We start from the raw sequence: 22,668 nt of genomic DNA on the forward strand, positions 1-22,668 counted from the left end.
TTCCCCTTAAATTATGCAATTAATTGAACTGATAAAGCTAAATGATCTTGAAATTACCAGATCCTCAACGAACTCATTGACATTCGAAAAGATTTTAAGATTCAAAACAGATGTGTGTTGGCTTTCTTACAGAAAGGCATAGCAAACGGTCAGTTGGGGCTATCATTGATTAAGGGTCCAAGACTTTACTTTAGATATACCAATCGACTCAGCTCGACGAGTTACGAAGATGTCCGTGGATTTGTATGTTCCAATTGAAATTTTGTAACTGCGGTGAATCAGTCTTCAACCCGAACGACGAAGACATTTTTCACTTCCTTTTCTTTCTCGTTCTATTCGCACTAGGACTTTTTTCCGTCGCGGAACTCGTCAAGTGAATCCCGAAATACTGAAACAGTGTTGTCAAACTTATTTTACTTTTTCCTTTTTTTGTTTTACTAATAAAAGAGCTGCAGTCGTGTTTTTTTTAAATGCTATGTACATTCATAAGCACTGGTTTCAAAAGATTGAATTTATTACAAGATAGTCATTACTGAATGAGTATTTAAAGCTTTTCGTTATTTGTCGTCTATTTAATTTATTCCTCTTGGTTTTCTAGAAGTTTTTCAAAAACATAAATAATATATCTTTAAGGACTATATTTTATATTTAAACATTACTTCAACAGTTTCAATATATTTAAATTATCCCCACACTATTCTACCACAGTAACCTATTGTTTTCCTATTCTGGGTCTTAAGATTTTGATGAATTTGCTCAGCAGCAGTAGCCAGCAACCACTAAATAAATTACGGAGGCGATCGGAAATTTGACAAAAAGTTCATCCAACAGCCGAGAATAGAGGCTAACCCCTTGACCACTAGTGAACGTCGAGAAATGTGGCTCTCAAACTTAAACAGTTTGAAATATTTTGATAGTAAATCTCATGCTAAATTTGGGCAGATCGGATCACGGGAAGGGGTCGCTCAACGAGCTTAAAGTTTGTATGGAATTTTGAGACATTTTCTTCGGGAGGAACAAGAAAATCCAGTTTTTCATGAACAACTTTGATCCCCTTCGGCCGATTTCTTTTGAAAACAGTTTTTCTTGAAGCCTAAACTATAAAAATTAATTCACCCGAAGACTGCATTTCGATTCGATTAAGGATAAAAAAGTTTTTAAGCTTCAAGAAATAGCTATCTTTTTCAAGGATGATATTCATCACTATTAATGATAGACATGCTTCGAACATTTCGATGCAGCATTAACAGTGATGAATATCATCCTGAAAAAATTTATCCCAATAATGAGAAATATGCCGAAGGGGCCAAAGTTTTTCATGAAAAACTGGATTTTCACGTTCCTTCCGAACAAAATGTCTCAAAATCCCATACAAACTTTAGGCTCGTTGAGCGACCCCTTCCCGTGATCCGATCTGGCCCAAATTTGGCATAAGACCTTGTACGATCAATTTAAGTCTGCAGCGCATAATATTTCACAAGCTTGAAATTTTCTATACAAATTTGAGGCAGTCTATCTTCCACCCAATACCCATATTGTAGAAGTTTCATGCGATTTTGTGATTAACAACATTTTAAAGTTCTGCTGAAGCCGCCATCTTGGATTTCTAGATGGCGTCTGATAGCGAAATTTGACTTCTTCTAGTTCAGCCCTTTAGCCAATACCCATATTGTGCGATTTTTAGTTATTTACAGCATTTTAAAATTCAGCGAAAGTCGCCATATTGGATTTCAAGATGGCGTCTGATAGAGAAATTCAACTTAAACTGATTATACTATTTTACCCAATGACCATATCGTGAAAATATCAAGTGATTTTCAAATTATTTTAATGTTCAGTGGAAGCCACCATCTTGGATTCCAAGATGACGACTAATAGCTAAATTTGCCGTCTACTCGTTGATCCCTTTCAACTGATACTCATATTGTGAGGGATTAATGCTATTTTCAGTGATTAACAGCATTTGAAAGTTCAGTGGAAGCCGCCATATTGGATTTCTAGATGGCGTCCGATAGCGAAATTCGACTTCTTCTAACTTAGCCCTTTCACCAAATACCAATATTGTGGGGCTTTCATACGATTTTCATTTGATTAACAGCATTTCGAAGTTCAGAGGAAGGCGCCATCTTGGATTTCAAGATTGCGTCGGAAAAAAAATCGACTTCTTCTAGTTTAGCCCTTTCTTTCGAAACCCGTATTGTTTATTGTTGGTTTATTGTTTATTGTAGGGGAGAGTGGGGTATCGTGGGCCATGGGGAAACATGGGCCACTTTTAATATCTCAGTTGTGTGTTGAGATAAAAATCTCAAACCAACTGTCATCGTCATCGCTTTGTGTGAGCATATATTTCTAAATGTTGTTGACTGAAATACGCAGCATATGCTTCTTTTATTTGTCAAGCTAAAAAAAGTTTGAAAAATTTACTTACATAATTAAATAAACACCCGCTAATTTCATCGATGGGGAACCTAAAGTGCATTACAAAAATATGCTCATACGCTTATGATCTTAGTTTTGCCATGATTTTTCACGTGGAAAAGGAATTTTTGATGAAACATCAATAAGTAACTCAAACGCAACCAATTTGCAAATCATAGCTTGCGGGGAATCGTGGGCCACACATCTTGAACCATCTATATTTTTATCTTTTTATACACAATCAGAACTTAAAATACGTTTTTCCTATCTGGAAAGTTTTCTGATGCCAAATGAAGAGTAATGAAAAATATTGTGTCCATCCTATATAAGAAATTTTGCCCAAACGTTTGCAAGCCAGGTTTTGGAATCTACTCGATCAAACACAGCTCTCTTTTTTATTTCATCATCTGAAATTGCTTTAAAATAACGAAATGAATTAGGAAATCTCAGTTTTGGGTCAACTCATAAACTTTGCATGTTATTTGGTCAATTTGGATTTGGTGGCCCACGAATCCCCACCATTTTTCAAAATCCAAAAAATATTGCTTTTTTTCAAACAGTCAGAATTTGGGGAAAATATTTTTTTTTTAAATTAAAAAAAATACGTTATGATACCTTGAAAATGTAGAAAACCATACCATTTTTCATTTTCATTTTATCTTTTATACTAAAGAAGTTATGTAACAACGAAAAAAAGTGGCCCATGATTCCCCACTCTCCCATATAAAATTCAACTGATCAAATTTAGATCCTAATGAAAACTTAATTATAGGTTACATATAAAAATTAACATAAATCTACGTTTCTTGGATTTCAAGATGGAGTCACAACCAATCTTTTTTTTCATTCAAAAAGTCTCTCCTCATTTACAGTACTAATGATTAACAACTCAGATATGAGGAACTCATCATAAGCGTGTAATTCTTTGGCTTGTGAGAGAAACGTCAAATTATAGCTTTTCATGTGATCATCATTTAAGCCATTAGCCATTTATTTGACCATAAAAAATAACGCCATCCCGATCAGAATAGAAAAAACCAAATTAAATGTTTAATTTATGTATTTTTTCTATAGTTAACTTACTGTTTATAATAATTTTTTCTGCTTTGCTAAGTGTGAGATTATCTTCATAAAACATTCTCAATTGTAAATATTTATCATAAACTCCGATGACTAATAAATCTCTGGTAAATCTTTCCTTGAGATCGCCAAAATTGCAATCCTCAGCAGCTTGTTTAACAGATAGAATAAAATCAATTGCTTTTTCATCGTGACGTTGCCGTCGAGTCCAAAAATCATTACTCTGCATTACCTCAGAGTCAGACTTGTCATAATACTTCTTTAAACCATCAATTATTTCCTTGTTAGTAATATTATAATATCTCTCCCTGGAAAAAGAGCTTTAACCCGAGAATAAACTTCGGTGCCACAAACGGCCAAAAACGAAGTCTTATATTTTGCTTCAGAATAATTGTTATGTTGAAATAAAAACTGTAAATGTTCAACATATTGGCTGAAAGGATTCGCTCCAGGAATGAACTGTTCGGCTGTTGTTGACAGTGCCATGATATTCAAGAAATCACAACAAACTTATAAAATGAAAAAAAATCCAATAAATTGTCGTACACAAGAAAAAATTCACGACCAATAATTTTTATTCACAGTTGATTGTAAAATGCTTATGTTCATACGTAAATGAAATATAATAAAACACAGAAAAAACACACACAAAAATAAAAAATAAGAGAAAGAAAAAAATTATAAAAACTTACAAATAATAAAACGTAAATAAAGAAAGAAAAAAAAATCATAATTTTCATAATCGTCAAATGAATAAAATATCAGCACAGAATGAAAATTTTAGAGGAAAAATTTCTAATGGGCTTCACTGATAAGTAACAAACTGGCGTCACTCACAAAATTTGGCCAAACTTTTCTTTATCCGTTCTAATATTTTCCAAAGCTTTTTAACTCAAAATATCGTGACCTTTTTCTTCTGAACACCGAAATAAATAACAAAAGAAACAATTCTGCTACCTTTCAGATAAGTCCTGTTGTCATGCACATTATGCACTAATAGGTCACTTCCATCTGTACCGTTGAGCCGTCAACACGTACGCCGGAGCATCGTATCGTTGCTGTGTACCTGCAGGAACATTTTACATTATTTATTTTTTTTTTCCTTACCTGTTTTTCAATCAGCACTTTTCAGTGCTAAAATTATTTTCATTTTCTTTTATTCATATTTTCTCTTTTCTTTCCAGCATGGGGAAGTCATCGGCTGGCTCAAGGGCTGGTAGAAAGCGTATTGCCGAAACTAATTCAGGTCCATCGCCCAAAAAAGTTGAAATTTCCAACTCATTCGATGTCCTTCATAACATCGGTGATGAGGAAATATTCATATTTAATTCTGATAAGAGTACTAAGAAACCTTCTTCTTCTTATACTCTTAAAAACGAAAAGATTCCACCAATAACGGTCACGATTCCTGACTTCAATGCCTTTCGAAAAGAAATCGTCACTTCCGTCAAGGATGTGAAGATTTCTTTTCAGATCGGTCGAAGGGGAACTGCTCGTATATTGGCGGAATCTTTTAATGATTTTCAAAAAATTTTAAATTATTTGAATAATAAAAAACATCAATTTTTTACTTACGACACTAGAAGTGATCGTCCATTTAAAGTTGTACTTCGTGGTCTCACCGGCGATCAGACACCGGATGAGATCACAGCTGAATTAAATTCTTTGTTAGGTTTTTCTCCAATTCAAGTAATTCAAATGAGGAAAAGAACCAACACGAATAATACCAGTAGTGTTGGTTTTGCTCCTGAGCTTTATTTGATCCATTTTAAAAAGGATCAGGTTAATAATTTGAAAATTTTGGAAAAGGCTCGTCTTATGTTTCATTGTCGAGTAAAATTTGAACCTTTTCGTAAATCCCATACCAATTTTTTACAAAATATTACGCAATGTCGTCGTTGTCAAGCTTTTTGTCATGGCACTAAAAATTGTAGAATGAATGCCAGATGCATGTTTTGCGGCTCATTCGATCATGAAAAATCTAAATGCCTTTTTGGTGGTGATAAGCCAAAAACAGATTTTTTTAAGTGTGCGAATTGCGCAGGTAATCATTCCTCGAATTCTCTAGAATGTCCCGTTAGGGCAAAAATTGTTGCTTCTAGGAAAAATCCCAAAGTTTCCAGAAAAGTTTCTTCTCCTCCTTCCTCTTTTTCGTCTTCACACGTCAGACCGGCAAACAACCTGCCTGTTCGCAGTCAGCCTCGGCCTACATTGGAATCACGGCTGGGTAATACCCGAAGTGATTTTAATGTTACCTGGGCTGATTTTGCGCCACAAACTCGTTGTTTATCGTTCTCAGAGGTGGTTGAAAATGGGTTGCCCTCTTCAGGTTTAACTAATAAAAATGGGAAAAAACCAGGTCTCAACGTTCACGCGAAGGCTTGGGAAAATCCCCGAAATTCAAATACTTTTTCTTCTCCTTCATTTTCTGATCCTAACAATTTTGTTGATTTGGGTGAGATTACTGAGGAAAAATTAAAATTTTTGCATCAAAATTTAATGGAAATGATGCAACTCATGTTGAAAGCAAATTCAATGTTTGAAGCTTTCCAAACTTCTTTTAATTATGCTAACAAAATTATTATGACTTTACGATTCCCTCATGGATCCAAATAGATGTTTAAATATTATGAATTGGAACGCTAGATCTTTGCTGGCTAACCAAGATGAATTCTTTTTATTTTTGAAAACTCAAAACATACATATTGCTGCCATCACTGAAACTTTTTTAAAGCCAGACAATAACTTGAAAAGCAATGCTTTCTTTAAAATTTTACGAAATGATCGACTTGATCGACAAGGTGGGGGTGTAGCTATTGTCATCAATAGTCGTCTCAAATTTAGACTTCTTCCTTCTTTCAATACAAAAGTCTTAGAAACAATTGGAATTGAATTAGAAACTTCTATGGGGAAAATTATAATTGTTGCCGCATATTTGCCTTTTCAATGCAGCGGCGAACAGAAAAATTTTTTAAAGGGAGATTTACAAAAACTCACCAGAAATAAATCTAAATTTTTTATTATTGGTGACTTTAATGCAAAACACCGATCTTGGAATAATATTTCATCAAATTCAAATGGGAATATTTTGTTTAATGACTGCTCTGCAGGTTATTATACTGTTGAATATCCTAATGGGCATACTTGTTTTTCTTCAATTAGAAATCCCTCCACAATTGATTTGGTTCTAACGGATTTAGGCGAGCATTGTAGTCAATTAGTTACTCATGCGGACCTCGATTCAGACCACCTTCCAGTAACATTTTCTTTATCCCAAAGTCCCATTGAAAACCCTTTAAAATCAACTTTTAACTTTCAAAAGGCTAACTGGGAGCGATATATGAATTTTATTGAACGTAATTTAGATGTAAACGTTCCACTGAATTCAATAGAAGATATTGATTTGGCTGTAGAAAATTTGACAACTGCAATAGTCAATGCTAAAGCCGCTTCAATACCTAAAGTTAAACATAAATTTAATCAACCTTTAATTGATGATGATCTTCAGTTTTTGATACGACTGAAAAACATTCGTCGACGCCAATATCAACGTACTAGAGATCCTTATTTGAAATTAATTTATTGCGACCTTCAAAAAGAGATCAAACGTCGTTTAAATTTCATTCGTAATGAAAATTTTGCTAAAGCAGTAGAGGACATAAAACCCTACTCAAAGCCATTTTGGAAATTAACTAAAATTCTAAAAAAGCCCCAGAAGCCAATTCCTACTTTGAAAGATGGGGATAAACTTCTTTTAACTAATTCAGAAAAGGCTCAAAAATTAGCCCAACAATTTGAGTCTGCTCATGATTTTAATTTAAACGTTGTAAGTCCAATTGATGCTCGAATTTCCCTAGAATTTGATGATATTCTTTCTAAGCAAAATGTGTTTGAAAGTTCTTGTGAGACAAATATTGATGAACTTAAATTGATTTTCAAAAAATTTAAAAATATGAAAGCTCCAGGGGAAGATGGGATTTTCTATATTCTTCTTAAAAAGTTGCCTGAAAGCACTTTAAATTTTTTAGTTAAAATTTTCAACAAATGTTTTCACTTGGCCTATTTTCCCAATAAATGGAAAAATGCCAAAGTAACTCCAATTTTGAAACCTGGAAAAAGTGCTTCAGAGCCTTCAAGTTATCGACCAATTAGTTTGCTTCCATCTTTAAGTAAACTATTTGAGAGAGTTATTTTGAATAGAATGATGATTCACATTAATCAGAATTCTATTTTCCCTGATGAACAATTTGGTTTTCGTCATGGACATTCTACTACACATCAACTTTTGAGTGTAACTAATATGATTAACGCTAGCAAATCTGAAGGTTATTCAACTGGTGTTGCTCTTCTTGATATTGAAAAAGCTTTTGACAGTGTTTGGCACAAAGGTTTAGTAGCTAAATTAGCTCGATTTGATTTTCCTGTATATCTCACCAAAATTATTCAAAATTATTTGACTAGCCGAACCTTACAAGTAAGCTATCAAAATTCATGCTCTGAAAGGACACCCATTAGAGCTGGTGTCCCTCAAGGCAGTATACTTGGGCCAATTTTATACAATATTTTTACTTCTGATCTTCCTGATGTACCAGAAGGAAAAGGTAGAAGATTATTTGCTGATGATACTTTGCTTTCAGCAAAAGGTCGAAATTTACGGGTGGTACGCAGTAGATTGCAACAAAATTTAAATTCCTTTTTGAATTACTTGAAAATGTGGAAAATTTCTCCTAACGCTTCCAAAACTCAACTTATTTTATTTCCCCATAAGCCAAGAGCAAATTTTTTAAAACCTAATGAAAATCATTCCATAACTTTTAATGGGGTTTCTTTAGAATGGTCTGATCACGTGAAGTACTTGGGACTTACACTTGATCGGAATCTTACTTTTAAAAATCACATTGAAGATATTCAATCTAAATGTAATAAATACACTAAATCTCTTTATTCTCTCATCAACAGGAAATCCCGGTTGTGCCTGCGAAATAAGATGCTCATCTACAAACAAGTTTTCCGACCAGCGATCATGTATGCAGTTCCGATTTGGTCTAGCTGCTGCGCGACGAGGAAGAAAGCCATCCAGAGGATTCAGAACAAAGTTCTGAAAATGATTTTGCGGCTTCCACCTTGGCACAGCACCGAAGATCTTCATCGGATTGCAGGCATTGAATCTATCGAAGAGATGGCCAACAACATCATCTCCAACTTCAGAGGCAAATCGATGCAGTCTTCCATCGCAGAGATTCGTTCTCTTTATGTTTAGTTTAATTTTAAGATAGTGTTTAGTTTTAAGTATAAAATATTTTTGCTATTACAGGATGTTCTCCTACATTAAAAACTTGATTGCGCTCAGCAAATTTAAATCTTATAAATAAATTTTTATAATCTAGTTACTTATAGGGCTATGAACAGTTCATTATTGAGCTGAACACCTAGTTTAATGCAATAATGTAATATAAGTGTAATCATGATTTGATACAAATAAAGACATATTTAAAAAAAAAAAAAAAAAATGCACTAATAGGAAAAAAAAAACACGTGGCCAGGGAAGGAAACTTCCGACTTTTTTGTTCCAACTTACAGTTCTTTTTTTTTCGATGCTTCTTAGACTTATCAAAATCAAAAAAGCACGTCCAAAATGCCTTTAGCAAAACTCATTCAATTAGAAAGAACTTTAACTTTAACTTTTATCCTCGTCGCCGCTTAATATGAACCGTATAAGGTAGGAGGTGTTTCCGGAGCACAAAGTAAAAAGTACGTCTGGTCAAGTTGAAGGTACAATCAGAAGAGGCTTTATTCATTCCTACCATGTACAAAACTAGATTCTCTTTCTCTCACTTTCACATCGAAACATCGAATCTCTCGAAAGAGTTTATCCCTTATACCGAACATAGCAATACACGATAAAATAAGGTTACTATAAAGATGAGATATTTTGATATTCATTTTTTTTTTAATCTGGATGTGTTATAATTTAGTACCTACTCGTAGGATGTTAAAATATCTCAAATTATATCAAAAAGTCTATGCAATCATAACTAAATCATATCAACCGTTGTTATAATTTAAATTAAATTATAACTCCACCAGATAGAGATAATTATAAATGTAATTAGAATTTTATGCAAAAAAAAAAATAATTCGATAAGAGATGAGAATCAAACTCATCATTTGCCCAATACCATCCCATCCTACCAGTTGTGTGCCTTTGTCACTGCTCCATTTGAGCTTATTAGGAAGTGGGTGTTTATTTTCCTACAAATTCTGCATAGACCGATGCTGGACGCTTGTTTAGGGACGTTTTTTAAGCGCGCAAAGACAGGCACCATTTGGGTGCCATCAAGGTGACCATTGGGAATTTGTATAAGTTTACCTGATGTATTGGAATTTTGGTGAATCGGAATTGGACTATTTGAACTATCAGTGGGAACGTGCACACGGAAATTAGGCAGCCATTTGGTGGATTTAAACTGGACAATGGGAATTTCGGTTTACTTGATGGATTTGAATCCGACTATTGGAATTTGAAAAGGGATGCGTGCGGGCAGGCAGGCTGTAGACTTCGAGTGTCATTCATATGAATGGAATACATAAAAGTTTTACCTGATGCATTGAAATTAGATTGAGTTGGAATGGGTTTTTCGGGATTTAACAAGAATACTACAAAAAAGAGACCATCAAAAACCAATAAAGCAGGCAGATCAAAACAGAGGAAAACAAAAGTACTCCCTAGCATTTTTTTACTCATACTTCTGTCAAATAAAGTATATACAGATTGAAGCAACCATGTCTTAAAAATTATTATTTACATTCCTTTAATTTTATCATTAAATTTCATCTTAGAGCTCTCAATAGCGCGTTTGCAAAAATTGGTTTTAATCAAAAGTAGATATAATTCTGTTTTCGAAATAACCTTAACAACAAATCTCATATCAAAACTATAACTGAATAAGCTATAAATATCTCGCTGAGATAGGCTTGGGTATTTGATATGTTTTTTTGATAAGGGTTGTTAATGGATTCACAATGCAATTATTTGAAAATATTTTTTTCACGCCTATTTTTCATCAATTCCATTACGATTAACGATCAGATTCGACGAGGCGCATTTATTTTAAGATTTAACCTAAAATCTTGACTGGCAGTAGAAAAGATGCTCATAATATGGTTTAAACATTGGTGTTTTGGCTATTGGTTTTACTAGATTATATCTCAATAATGCAATTATCATTTATCATGCTTCATGGTTGCTGAAAAAAAAACTCGGAGGACTCAAAGAATCGAAAAAAGAATTGCTAACAGAATTAATAATAGCTTTAAAAAATCTTTGGTGATAAAAATTTTGATTTCATCGAGGTTTAAAAAAAATGGCCGTGATGACGTTTCTTTTGGAGTTTTGGTGATGTTATAGAATGCGCTTCAGCTTTTTCTGAAGATTAATGCTATAGTCCTAACGAAATTTTGATGACCATAACAAAGCTCAAATTGTTACTTGGGCAGTGTTATGTAAAATATTTAAGTAATGTTTGTAACAATTCTCTGAAAGTTCATGTAAATTCCAATAAATTGAAGCTATTTTTTATTGAGGCAAGAGATAGAAGAACATCTTCATAATGCATGACCCTTTTTAACCCTTTAATGCATGACTTTTTTTTAAATGAGAATAGCAGCTATTTGTTCAGTGAAATAATAACATTTTAATTCGAATAACACAACACAACAGGTTTGAAGTAGTGATTTTGAGTATTATAAAAGTGGTGGTCAATCAAAGTTGAAAAATATTTTTTGAAATACTTAATTAAATTCAATACGATTTTGTCAATTTCATCCCAACCTTGTTAATTGGGTGCAGGAAAGTGTTTCTGATTGATAGAGAATAAAAAATTCGTTAGGATTGGCATATCTAAAGAAATAACAACGATTTTCAAAAAACTACTTTTTTCAAAAAAAAATAAATAAATTTGATTCTTGCAATTTTTCCGCATACTTTGTTTGATGTCTCACACATACATTTAAGTATCGTAATAAAAATACCATTTACTGATTTCTTTTAATATCTTAAATATTTTTTGTGAATACATCACTGAAAAATATCCACGCGTTTTCGAGATATTTGGATTTTGATTAGTGTTGTTTTAAAACAACACTATGCATTTAAGGGTTTACGGGTTTCAATTAGCAAATATTTGGCAAACGACTTGGCATTTTAAACTGTGAAACATAGCCATTTATATTGAGAAAGGTTTTTTTTTGTAAAATGCCTTTTTTGTTAGATGAAAAGTTAAATTGAAATCTCTGTGCTTTTTGTTTCATGCGTCAAACCGCTTTGAAACGTCCAACAAAGTCACAAGTCAAGCCTGCAAAAGTTTGGTTGATATTTTAATTTCACTAGGTACAAAATGATACTTTAGAAAATTTACATACAAGTATTTTTGTCGGGATAGAAATTGGTTAAATTTTCAATAAACGTGACTAAAAAAAACTATCAACATGCATCAACATCATTTAGAATATTTTAAATCTCATTTTGTGCTTAAACGATCAAATTTAAATGAAACATTAACTTAACTATATGCATATATGCTTTCACTATAGAGTAAAAAAACCCAGACTTGTTTGAAGATTTCTTGAATGGAGAGCGATAACATTTCCTCAATCTGAATGGCTATGGGAAACCATGAATCGGAACTGGCATCGCTTTCACCAGCTAGCAATTGTTGTCGCGTCCTTTTTTTTCGAGCACAAAGTTCCGATTTTGTTCCCTATGTACAATGAAATATTTATGAATCTTCACGAATTTACAGCAGACCCTCCTTTGAAGGGTTCGTGTTTGGCAGAGTTTGAATTTTTGCTCTATTCATAAGCAACATCGCTTGTTATAAATTTTAGATGAAGAGCTAGACGGCACATAGAATAAAAATTCGAAACAGGAGCAACAGAAAGCAGAAAACAGCATCACTTACCGGACAGATCGATCCGAAACAACGGTACATCGTTAAGTGCACTTGTGATGTTGAGCCGAAGCTTGCGGGTCCTGGAGTCGTATGCTTCAAGAAAAAAATGCTGCGGCAACCCGCCGTCGTATCCGGCCACACATTCCAGCTCAAGGGTGGTCGGAACCTCAAGCAGGTTCTCCATGTAGAGATTGTGGTGATGGCTGTACGGATGTGCATTATGGTTGCTGTTTTGCGGAGGAGAAGCTGGCTTGGGGTGGCCACTTTTCCCACCTCCAGAAGCTTCAGCTGCAGAATGGTATCGATTGTATCGAATATTGTCGGATTGAAGTTTCTCTGCTTTCGGAGGAGTTTCCCGCCAACCTTCGGGATAATTACTCCTGCCACCGTTTATTCCGCTGGTCGATTTCAAAGTTCTAAGGCCTTCATCATCTTCATCGTCCTCTAAGCTGTTTCTATTGGTGCTATTGAAAATTTCATCATCATCATCGAAACGTGTTTTATTTATTTCATTTTCTAGATTTTCATTAAAACGTTGTTCTCGTCTCATTCGAGCTCTACCGTGATTAGCATCAGCTAAGGACGATGAGGACGACGATGCAGTTCTTGCAGCATCCCTAGCCAGAAAGCTGCCATCCGCCAGTAGTGTTGCGCCGTTATACAAATTCATGCCACTATTTCTTTCATTATTCGAAATTGTTTTCCTCCTATTCTCGGCTGCTGCTGAACTTGGTAGGGACGATAGTCGTTCTTCTGGTCCAGGGAACGATCCACCAGCCGACGATGAGAAACTAGATCCTGACGGTCCTGGTCCTGGTCCGGATGCCGTTCCAAGAGACGATAATATTTGGGCTGCCATTCGCACTTCCCCACGTTCTTCTACCAGCATCTCAGGATCTTCCCCAAGGAGCCCCAACTCGTCGGACTCATCCGAGGTCAAGCCCACGTTATGACTTGCAGCACTAATTCTCTTACCGCCACTTCCGCCCCAACTTTGCTGCTGTTGCTGTTGCTGCTGATGGTGATGGGTAATGTTTTTCTGTTTGATCTGTTCACGTTTTCTACTGCTTGAGCCACCGCCAACGCCACCGCCATTCTTCTGATTAAATTTTGTAATATTCGCCCGCTCGCTTGACACGTTCCGATCTTTAACGAATTGTGTGCTGATATAATTAGATTCTCGATAATGCTGACCTATGGTGCTGGCACTGGCACCATCGGAAAAAGACGCCGCTGCGGCCGATTCCGAAGACGACGATGACGACGATGATGGCACGTCTCCAACGGCACCGGCACCGGCACCGTAGTAAAACGTGGCCGACGATGAAGACGAAGATGCTGACGCTGCAGATGAATTAGATATCACACTGCCAGGACCACCGCCGTTTTGGGTTGTCGCCGCCAGCAACGTCGAGTATGGACGAAGCGTGCAATTCCGGAGGGGTGCCGGTTTAGCTAGGATTTTTTTTTTTCAATCATTCGTGGAAGAGAGAAAGAAAGGAAGAAAGTTCATATCAATTCACCTGATTATTTTAAGGATTTTTCTGACGAAAACGCCAATCGTGATCAGAATGCATGGTTTCCATTTATTCTACTTGAACACTGCTCATCGTTCTAGATTTTTGCTTGTTATACCTAATTGTTTATTTTATTTGTGTTCTTCGCTTTCATTTCTTCATTAGTGCGCTCATAGCACAACAAATTTTGAAATAGTTGAAACAGCACCACAAAATTCTATAAATCATAAGAATTCTATTAAACTGTGTTGTAGGGTGTACAAAAATAGCATTTTTCTGTTCTTCGGAAGGCTTTACCCACACAATATATAGTTTAAGTGTAGATTAAGGGTACCATACGTACTCTTTTAGGAGTACGTGTACTCTTTTTCGATTCGTAATTTTTCAACGACGCAACAGCTGGCACTGTTTCTCGGTAATTTTCAACAGCTTCTTTAAATAACAGCACTTGAAATTTTACGCAGGTTTCTGGAAGACTTTTATTCGAGTTTTTTCATGTGTAGATCAGTAATTTTACTTTAAAAACATGTTTTCTATTTGATTAAAAAGTGCACCAATCTGAAAAAATTGTTACAGCGGAAAAGTAAAAATATTCAATCCGCTTTATACAAATAACTTTTTCTTTTAAATGTTTCTTAGAATAAATGCAAAAACTTCCTTCTCCTCGTATTATCCGACAAAATTGAACCTTTGACTTTTCACAAAAAAAAAAAAATAAAATGAAACAGAACAAAAAAAAACGGAAACTAATAATTGCCAGGTATGTCACGTAACTGGCAACTAGTTGACAGTATTCGCATGACTTCAAATTCTCGCCTTTCTTTCATTTGTTAGAATTTGAGTTTAATGTACTCTTTTTGGCGATAAAGGATATGGTAACCCTTTAAGACTGAAATTTAAGACTGTTTTCTAAAGTAAAACACAACTACCTTTTGAATATTTTTGCAACAATGCATATTGGAGTGTTCCAAATTTGTAGGGGAAATTCAAAACTTTTGGAATGTTATAGGCTGCAGACTAAAACTGGCCCTAGGCCTAGTACAAGGTCCCATGACAAATTTAGTCGAGATCGGACTACGGGAAAGGGTCGCTCAATGAGCCTGAACTTTGTATGAGATTTTGAGACATTTTGCTTGGGAGGAACATAAAAACCCAGTTATTCATCAATAACTATGGTACCTTTGTATCGATTTTTTTTTGAATATGGTTTATCTAAAAGTTTCAACTATGACAAATATTTTGTCTCAAGGGTGCATTTCGATGAAAATTACGATAGAAAAATTCATTAGGGGAGATGAGGGCATAACGAGCACCCAGGGCATAATGAGCACTCCGTTTTTCTACATAAGTACGTATTTTCTTAAACAAATTTTCATAAGGACTTGTTTCGTACTACCCATAGTATTAATTTTTCACCAAAAAAGAAATATCCTTTTCATCTTTACAGAAATATTAAATAAAAACCAGCTAGGTTCTCAAGTGACGAGCACCACCAAATAAGCTTTTATGACCTTTAAATCATCTTGATCTGAAATGTACGCACTGCAACATGATCTACACATTGTTTCTCAATTTTCAACATCATAAAATTTTTGATTTTTCACTTTCATCAATTTTAAAACGCGTTTTTACTTTAATTTGTTCACTAGAGGCGAACAGAGCACTATCAATGAAGGCATAATGAGCATTTTCTGCCGGGGAATCTAGCAGCGAATTCAACTCGATGAAGTCAACTGAATAATAGAGCTACAGCTTGGCTTAATTCGTCTGTCGATTTGGCCTATTGGTAAGGTGTCGGAGAGGTAATCAGTAGACTCGAGTTTGATTCCTGGTCGAGGGGATTTTTTTTTGCACATACCATTCATGATTGATTTTTTTATTGTTACATAGTCGTATGGCTAATGGCATCAAAGCATCATCCGTCAAACAAAACACCAAAAACATAATGTATGAGCATGTGTTAATTCTTTGAATTCTACTAACAGACCTAGATTATTTTGTTATTGCTTTGTTTGATGAATCTACGCCTCACCGTTTAGTGCAATCATGATCATGAATGATAAATGAAGAAAAAAATCACCTCGACCAGGAATCGAACTCGAGCCTACTGATTACCTCTCCGACATCTTACCAATAGGCCAAATCGTCAGACGATTCAAGTCAAGCTGTAGCTCTATTACTCAGTTGACTTCATCGAGTCGAATTTGCTGCTAGATTCCCTGGCAAAAAACGCTCATTATGCCTTCATTAATGGTGCTCATACTGCCTCGGGGGGTTTCTCATTATGCCTCTACAGTGACTGGTTTTCAGCTTTCGGCAAAAATTTTTAAAATCCATTTTTAAACGTTTATATCTACTTTTTCAAGTTTCATCCAATTAGGCAGTTGTTTTATATTTTGATGACAATTTATTTCCTTTTACATTTTTGCTTGCACAATGCTTACACAAATTAAAAATGTATATGTTAGTACATACTAGGTATTCAAGTTAAAGTTATTTTCCATTAAAAGTTATTTATTTTTGAAAATAAGTTCCAAGAGATGCCATTTTCATCATGAAGCTATAAAAAATATAGAGACTTGCGATAGAGCTCAGTTGGTAAATCAGTTGCTTTCTGAGCTGATGTTCGTAAGTTTGAGCTCAAGAGTAAACATCGAACACAGTTAGTTGATTTAGATAACTTTTTCAAAGACTGGTGTGCCAACTGCATCGTTGAGAAAAATCGTGAGTTGCATAATAATGTAGAAACAACCATAATAATCGGAACAAAAAATAAAGGATTTTGCACGCTTCATTTAAGATAAAAGCATTTTTACTAATGTACATTAGGAGGCTGATTCTTTTGAATCACAGGCATAACCATTTTAAGCATGAGTGAAAATGTATCAAATATTCAGCAATAAAAGTAAGTAGGTTCACTGTTCAAATAAGGTTTGTTTTTACTCTTGTAAACTCGATTAAAATAACTTTTGATTTTAAAGAATTTGCAATATATGTAAATAATGTTAAATAAAATTTCCAGGATGATAAAAACAAGTTCAAAATTAACATTTATTATTTAAGGGGGCGGGGGTAGGGTCTAACAGGTATAAAAAAACACTATTTTCACGATTTTTTTCTAGAGCTATCGTTCAAACAAATGTATTCAAATTTTTTGCATCATACAAAGCACTGTTAACCCTTTCCTTCCCATGGTAGCACAGGTGATCCACAACTTCGCACAGCTCGCATTTTAACTGGGCGCTTTGGATCAACACCATTTTTTCACCGAATGTGTAGATATGAGTGAAGAAACATTGCACGAAGTTTGAAGAAAATCGGTTAGCTAGGTTTTGCTTGGCAGGTCAAAAGCTGCAAAAAAGTCGGATTTTTTTCGAATTTAAATCAAGTCGTCATTTGATGTTTAATAACTTGTCAAGTTTTTATAATTTCCTCCAAATAAAATTACTGACGTGCAGAAGGTTGCTTATGCAAGCAGAATCGAATGATGGTTTACTTAGATTTCAACTAAAACATATAAATTTTTTAGTAAGTAAAGTGGATCACTGGTGATACACTGGGAACAAAACGTACTTTTCTTCTTGTGAAGCTTCTTATCAATACTCAAGAGAATCATATCGTCAACAAAAAAATTCGCTTCAGGATAGTTATTTTATCTGCTCAAATGACCACATGTCTCGAAATATTTGTAAAAGTTCGTGATTTTCTCGAAAAACGGCATGTTTTGCTTTCCTTGCGCAAAGTGTCATGGCGGCCATTATTCAAGGCAAAAATTAAAATTTCAAATATTTCAATAAATAGACTATCGAGGGATGCGTAAACCAAAGAAGTTTTTTTTATCAAATAGGATCGTTTTAGTTGTGATCAATGAAGTGATGAAATTCCATGTATTTTTGCAATTATTTCCTGTTTTTCATTTGCACCCTATGTGTTGTTATCTTCCCAATGGAGCACATATGATCCACCTCAAAACTCAAATTTTTCAAATGGATCATTAAAGTAGGCTTAAATTATGCATCTTTTGTTCTAGAACCTTAGCTGTAAATCAATATTTCTATTTTTAAAACGTGAAAAACCTCGTGGGAAGGAAAGGGTTAAAAGAACATTTAGTAATTTTTTCGTAGAAAAATATTGAAAAATGAGCCGGTGACGGAGCACTTTCGAGACTGCCTTTTAGAAAACGGGATTTGCGGTGGACACTGTATCTCAGCACAGAATCATCTGAAGTCAAAAAATCAGAGCAAAATATTTTCAATAGATGTTTTTCTGGACCCCAACGTTTTTATTTAAGTTAAAAAAAAATTTATGAAATTTTTGTGGCTGTTTGAAGTAAAAACTACGATTTTCCACGAAAAAATCCGCCATTTTTCACCTGTAAAATCTCTTCAAAGTAAAAAACAAAAAAAGAAAAACGTTGGGGTCTGGTATTTTATATGTAGAAAATATGTTCCAAATTTGAAAAGAATCGGATAAGTAGTTTTCAAATGACGATGTCCACGGACTTTAAAAATGTGCTTTCGAGAAAAACGCGTTTGAAGTTTCTGCTCTTGCTTTCTTGCAGTATTAAATAGGAGGAGATAAAGGCCTATAACTTCTACAGTTTTGCTTCAATTGACTTGAAAATTTGACACAACATTCTTGAAATGTTTTACAATAAGAAAATAAAAAAATTAAAAAAAATCGATTTTTTGAAAGTGTTAGACCCTACCCTCCCCCTTAATATTTCTAAATATTAATCCTGTGATAAAAATTTTCAAAATTATAATCCAGATTTTTCAAAAAAACAAATTCTTTGAAATGATTTTCATTAGCTTTGTGTTTCTAAACTGACTTTATTTGAATTTAAAATTCTTCACGTTTCTTCCTCCCCTGGTTCCAGTCGTCTTTGCGTCCAATGCTGCACAGTGGGCCCGGCCTTGATAAGATGAATAGTAAATGTATTTTTACTATTCACCGGGATGCTGACATGATCTGGCTGTGTACGTATCGTAAGCAAGTATAGGCAGTAAGCATATTTTATGTAAATCAAGAATCATAGTTATGCAACTGCAATCTCCTCCAATTCGAATCCTTAATGAAATTTTAAAATTAATATTTTAATATTGATTATAAAACTTAAATTTGAGATAAATTTGAATACAAACTTTGGATTTAAGTTTCAAGTCTGAATTCTGTATTTTGAACAAAAAATCAAAACCTTAATCTAAATTCCAGATAAGAAATCCTATGAATTTGAAACTCAAAAACGAAATTTGTATCAAAACCCTTAATCAGCAATCTTTTGTTTTGTAGAATTGTTATCCTGGAATGAGATTTCAATGTTTTGGAGTCGAGCTAGTTGCACTGTTGTTACTGATGAATCATTTTTATTTTTCATCGACATTTTATTAGAAATTCCAAATTTTGTGTTTAGCAAAACCAAAAATTTCACTTGGCATATTGGACCTTCATGAGGGTTAACCCCCAAACCCTCTCCCCCATCCTCCATTCCTATGGCCATAACTCTCAGTTTTATGATTATAAATAACTGTGGTTCAACTTAAAACTTTTTCGCTGAGAAAAAATTGCATAATCACAGAGTCTAAGGATCTTGTCTTTCAGTACTTTCTCGATTGTAGTTTTTGCACACTTCAATCTGTATCAAAGCTAATATATTTAATAATTGTACCATAAAAAACTGAAATATTTCACCTCAGATATTAACATATTTTTTCGAATTGTTGTCGTTGTTTTCCAACACCTTTTTAAGCCGGGTTGATGTTTCATTTCGGCTACATATCGAACTTTTTTTTTTCTTAAATTTTCTATGGTTTAAAATACAATAGTCGATACGACAAATGAGTTGAAATATTTCAGTTTTTTGTGGTACGATTTTAACAAAAAATGAAATAACCATATAGTCACATATAGGTATGTGACATGTTAAAGTGTGTAGAAACTACAACCGAAAAGTACTGAAAGTCAAGTTCCTCAGCCACTGTGGTTATGCAATTTAAAAAAAATTGCCAAAAGAATTCTTTCTGAAAAGTTTTTCGTTGTACATAAGTCGTTTATAATCGTAAAACTAATCTTATTTCAGCAAAAGAAATTTCAGCAAAAATTGAGGTTTTATAAGGTTACTTTTCTCTGAAAGATATGAAGAAAACAATAAAAGAGGATCAGTAATCCAAATCTCCATTACAGTTTCGCCTGAACCACTCACCAAAACACCATTTGAATACTTTTTACAACCAAATGTTTGAAAAGTCATTTTTTGATGGAATGGCATGCATTTTAAATAGAGTGTTCTGGTCGGGGCATTCGAACATTTTGACGTCTCATTGGCGGTGATGAATTAGACTGAGACGATTTGGGGTAATTTTTGATTTACTCAAACCCATGGGTCTCAAAAGATTAGTTTTGATTCAAAACTCATAAACTTTTTTTTTAAGAAGTAACGTTTACGTGAATAATCTTTTAGTGGGCTAATTTTCGGCTTTCAGTCTCATAACCCACTAAACGTAAACTAAACAGTTGCCCAAAAACTGAATAATCAAAATCCTGTCTGTTTCTTTGTGGACCGAGCCAGCAAATGGCTTATGAGCCAATTTATTAATTCTGTGCGGAAAATTTTCCGCTGAACAACTCTGTCGAAGACCGTTATTTCATATCTTATTAGAAAAATAAATGATTAGGTGTTGCATGGAAGTCTTTTGGCATTGAAGAACAATAAATTCTATTGACATCATTGCATGACTACTCAATTGATTTTTTTGCTCTTCAATGACAATAGACATGCCCCCATCTAACACCTGATAACTTATTTGTTTAATCAGATTCGAAGTTACGGTCTTTGACAATGTTTTTTAACGGAAAATTTCCTATAGAGATTTTATAAATATGCACAAAAACAATTAGCAAGCTCGGTTTCACAGAACAAACAAAAATGATGATGGTAAATATTCATTTTTCCTATAAAACCTTAAAATTCAAATTTAATTTTCCAAGGTTGGAGAATTTTATAATTTATTTTTTTTTATATCAAGCCAAAGCAACATCTAAACTTTTTTTTGAGTCACCACCACATTAAAGTTCGTTTCTTACACCCTTGACTACTATTTGAAGGATAAATCTTCGGTTTTTGGATTGGGAAAGTTGAAATTAAATGCTTGTTTTTTTTTCAAAAAAAATTTCGACCTGACTACGTATTGCTCAAAATTCGGGAGTACTTGATTGTCCATTTGAACACAATATACATAAAAAAGAAATTTTTGCGGAACAACTTAGAAGAGAAAGTCTTGATTGCAATGGAAATTTTAAACAAAGGTTATATACGCCTTGGTGGCAATGAAGCAAGCGTCGTGAGATGATAACCGCATGTCCTTTAGAGGTATGGAATCGATTCGGAACTTGGATCATAATTCTTTATATGTTTTTATTTTTTCAAGTTCGTTCAGTCTATAAAGACTAAATCGGCTAAGATGGTGGTGTATGTCTTTAAAAAAGTCTTAAAATGATTCATTGAAAACAATAGCTAGCCAAATTGAAATAGTAAACAATTTTATTTTTCATTGCAAAACAATTTATCTTCTTTCTGTGAGAGCTTACCAGTGTGCGATAAAATTATTCTACAAAATAATACTTTTCTACAGGAGGAACTGATAGCGTTATCAAACAAATTCCTGGTATTATTTCATCGATTCCAAGACGGGGCGATAATTAGGTGGAAATAGGATGGAGCTTTTGTTGGTAAGCATTTTCTTCCTTCGATTCCCACTTGTGTGGAGTAGATGTATAGAAGGAATGGGAACCATGATAATGACTATCTTGTTGCACAGATTGTCAGAAAGAAATCTCTGCGATGGTTGGGTGGGTGGTTTGTTTCTTACCTGCGGGGACAACCTGAAACAGACACGGTTCCAGTTGCTTGCCGATCGAATTTTTGCCCCAACATGCCAGTGTTCCATAGTCTCGTTCGCTTTTGGGCGTGTACAGCAGTTCGTAAATGGTTTCTGTAAGCAGAGGGAAAAGTCCAATGTTTAAAGACTGGCATTATTTACTTTCTAGAAAGTGTACGATTTTAAAGAAATGCTTCAGGATTGTTCATAATAACCAAACTGTCTCCGATTCATTACACATAAATTGGTAAAATATATTAGGTAATAAATAACGCTTCTAATGATTGATTACCTGTCAGAATTTGAATTTTTCACATTAAAGTAGAAATTAAGAGTTCATTTGTCCTACACACTCACCCGAACTTTCCTCTGCCCCATCGTAGAATGGTGGCATTCCACTAAGGGGCCCACTGGAACCGTCTCCCGTTGCCAAAGACGAGGACGACGAATGAAAATCTTGCAGCAAATTGAATTGACCGCTTGTTACCTCGAAACGTTCGCCACTGTTCGAGAAGTTCCAGTCGAACGAAACGTCCAAAGGATCGGCGGCCACGTGGCAGGGAACCGGAACCGTCTCGTCGAGCGACGCCCCCACAATCATGATGCTGCTGGAGGCGCAAACCGGTGCAACTGTTGAAAAAAGTTAAAATTATATAAATTATTTTCAAAAGCAATTGAAATGACGTAACTATGGAAAAATATAAACATTTTAAATAAAATAAAAAAAACTTTCATTATTGGATGAAGATAGTATCTCTCTCCGTCAGCGGAATTCAAATTTTACATTCACCTGAACAAACCCAACACATGTTAGGATCATCCAAC

The 22,668-nt window shown here is 34.4% G+C and overlaps 1 protein-coding gene across 1 annotated transcript in view; it reads right to left on the reverse strand.

The window, feature by feature from the left end:
- Positions 1–22,467, reverse strand: part of LOC129737868 (uncharacterized) — a 48,080-nt gene extending 25,613 nt beyond the window's left edge. The window contains exons 1-3 of the mRNA XM_055729031.1: positions 22,201–22,467; positions 21,835–21,957; positions 12,459–13,904 (exon numbers count right to left, since the gene is read on the reverse strand). Coding sequence (XP_055585006.1) covers positions 12,459–13,904; positions 21,835–21,957; positions 22,201–22,444 — 1,813 coding nt within the window. The 5' untranslated portion in view covers positions 22,445–22,467. The remainder of the gene's footprint in view (positions 1–12,458; positions 13,905–21,834; positions 21,958–22,200) is intronic.
- Between the last annotated feature and the right edge of the window lie 201 nt (positions 22,468–22,668).

Source organism: Uranotaenia lowii, chromosome 1, assembly GCF_029784155.1.
Source record: "Uranotaenia lowii strain MFRU-FL chromosome 1, ASM2978415v1, whole genome shotgun sequence".
NCBI lineage: Eukaryota > Metazoa > Arthropoda > Insecta > Diptera > Culicidae > Uranotaenia > Uranotaenia lowii.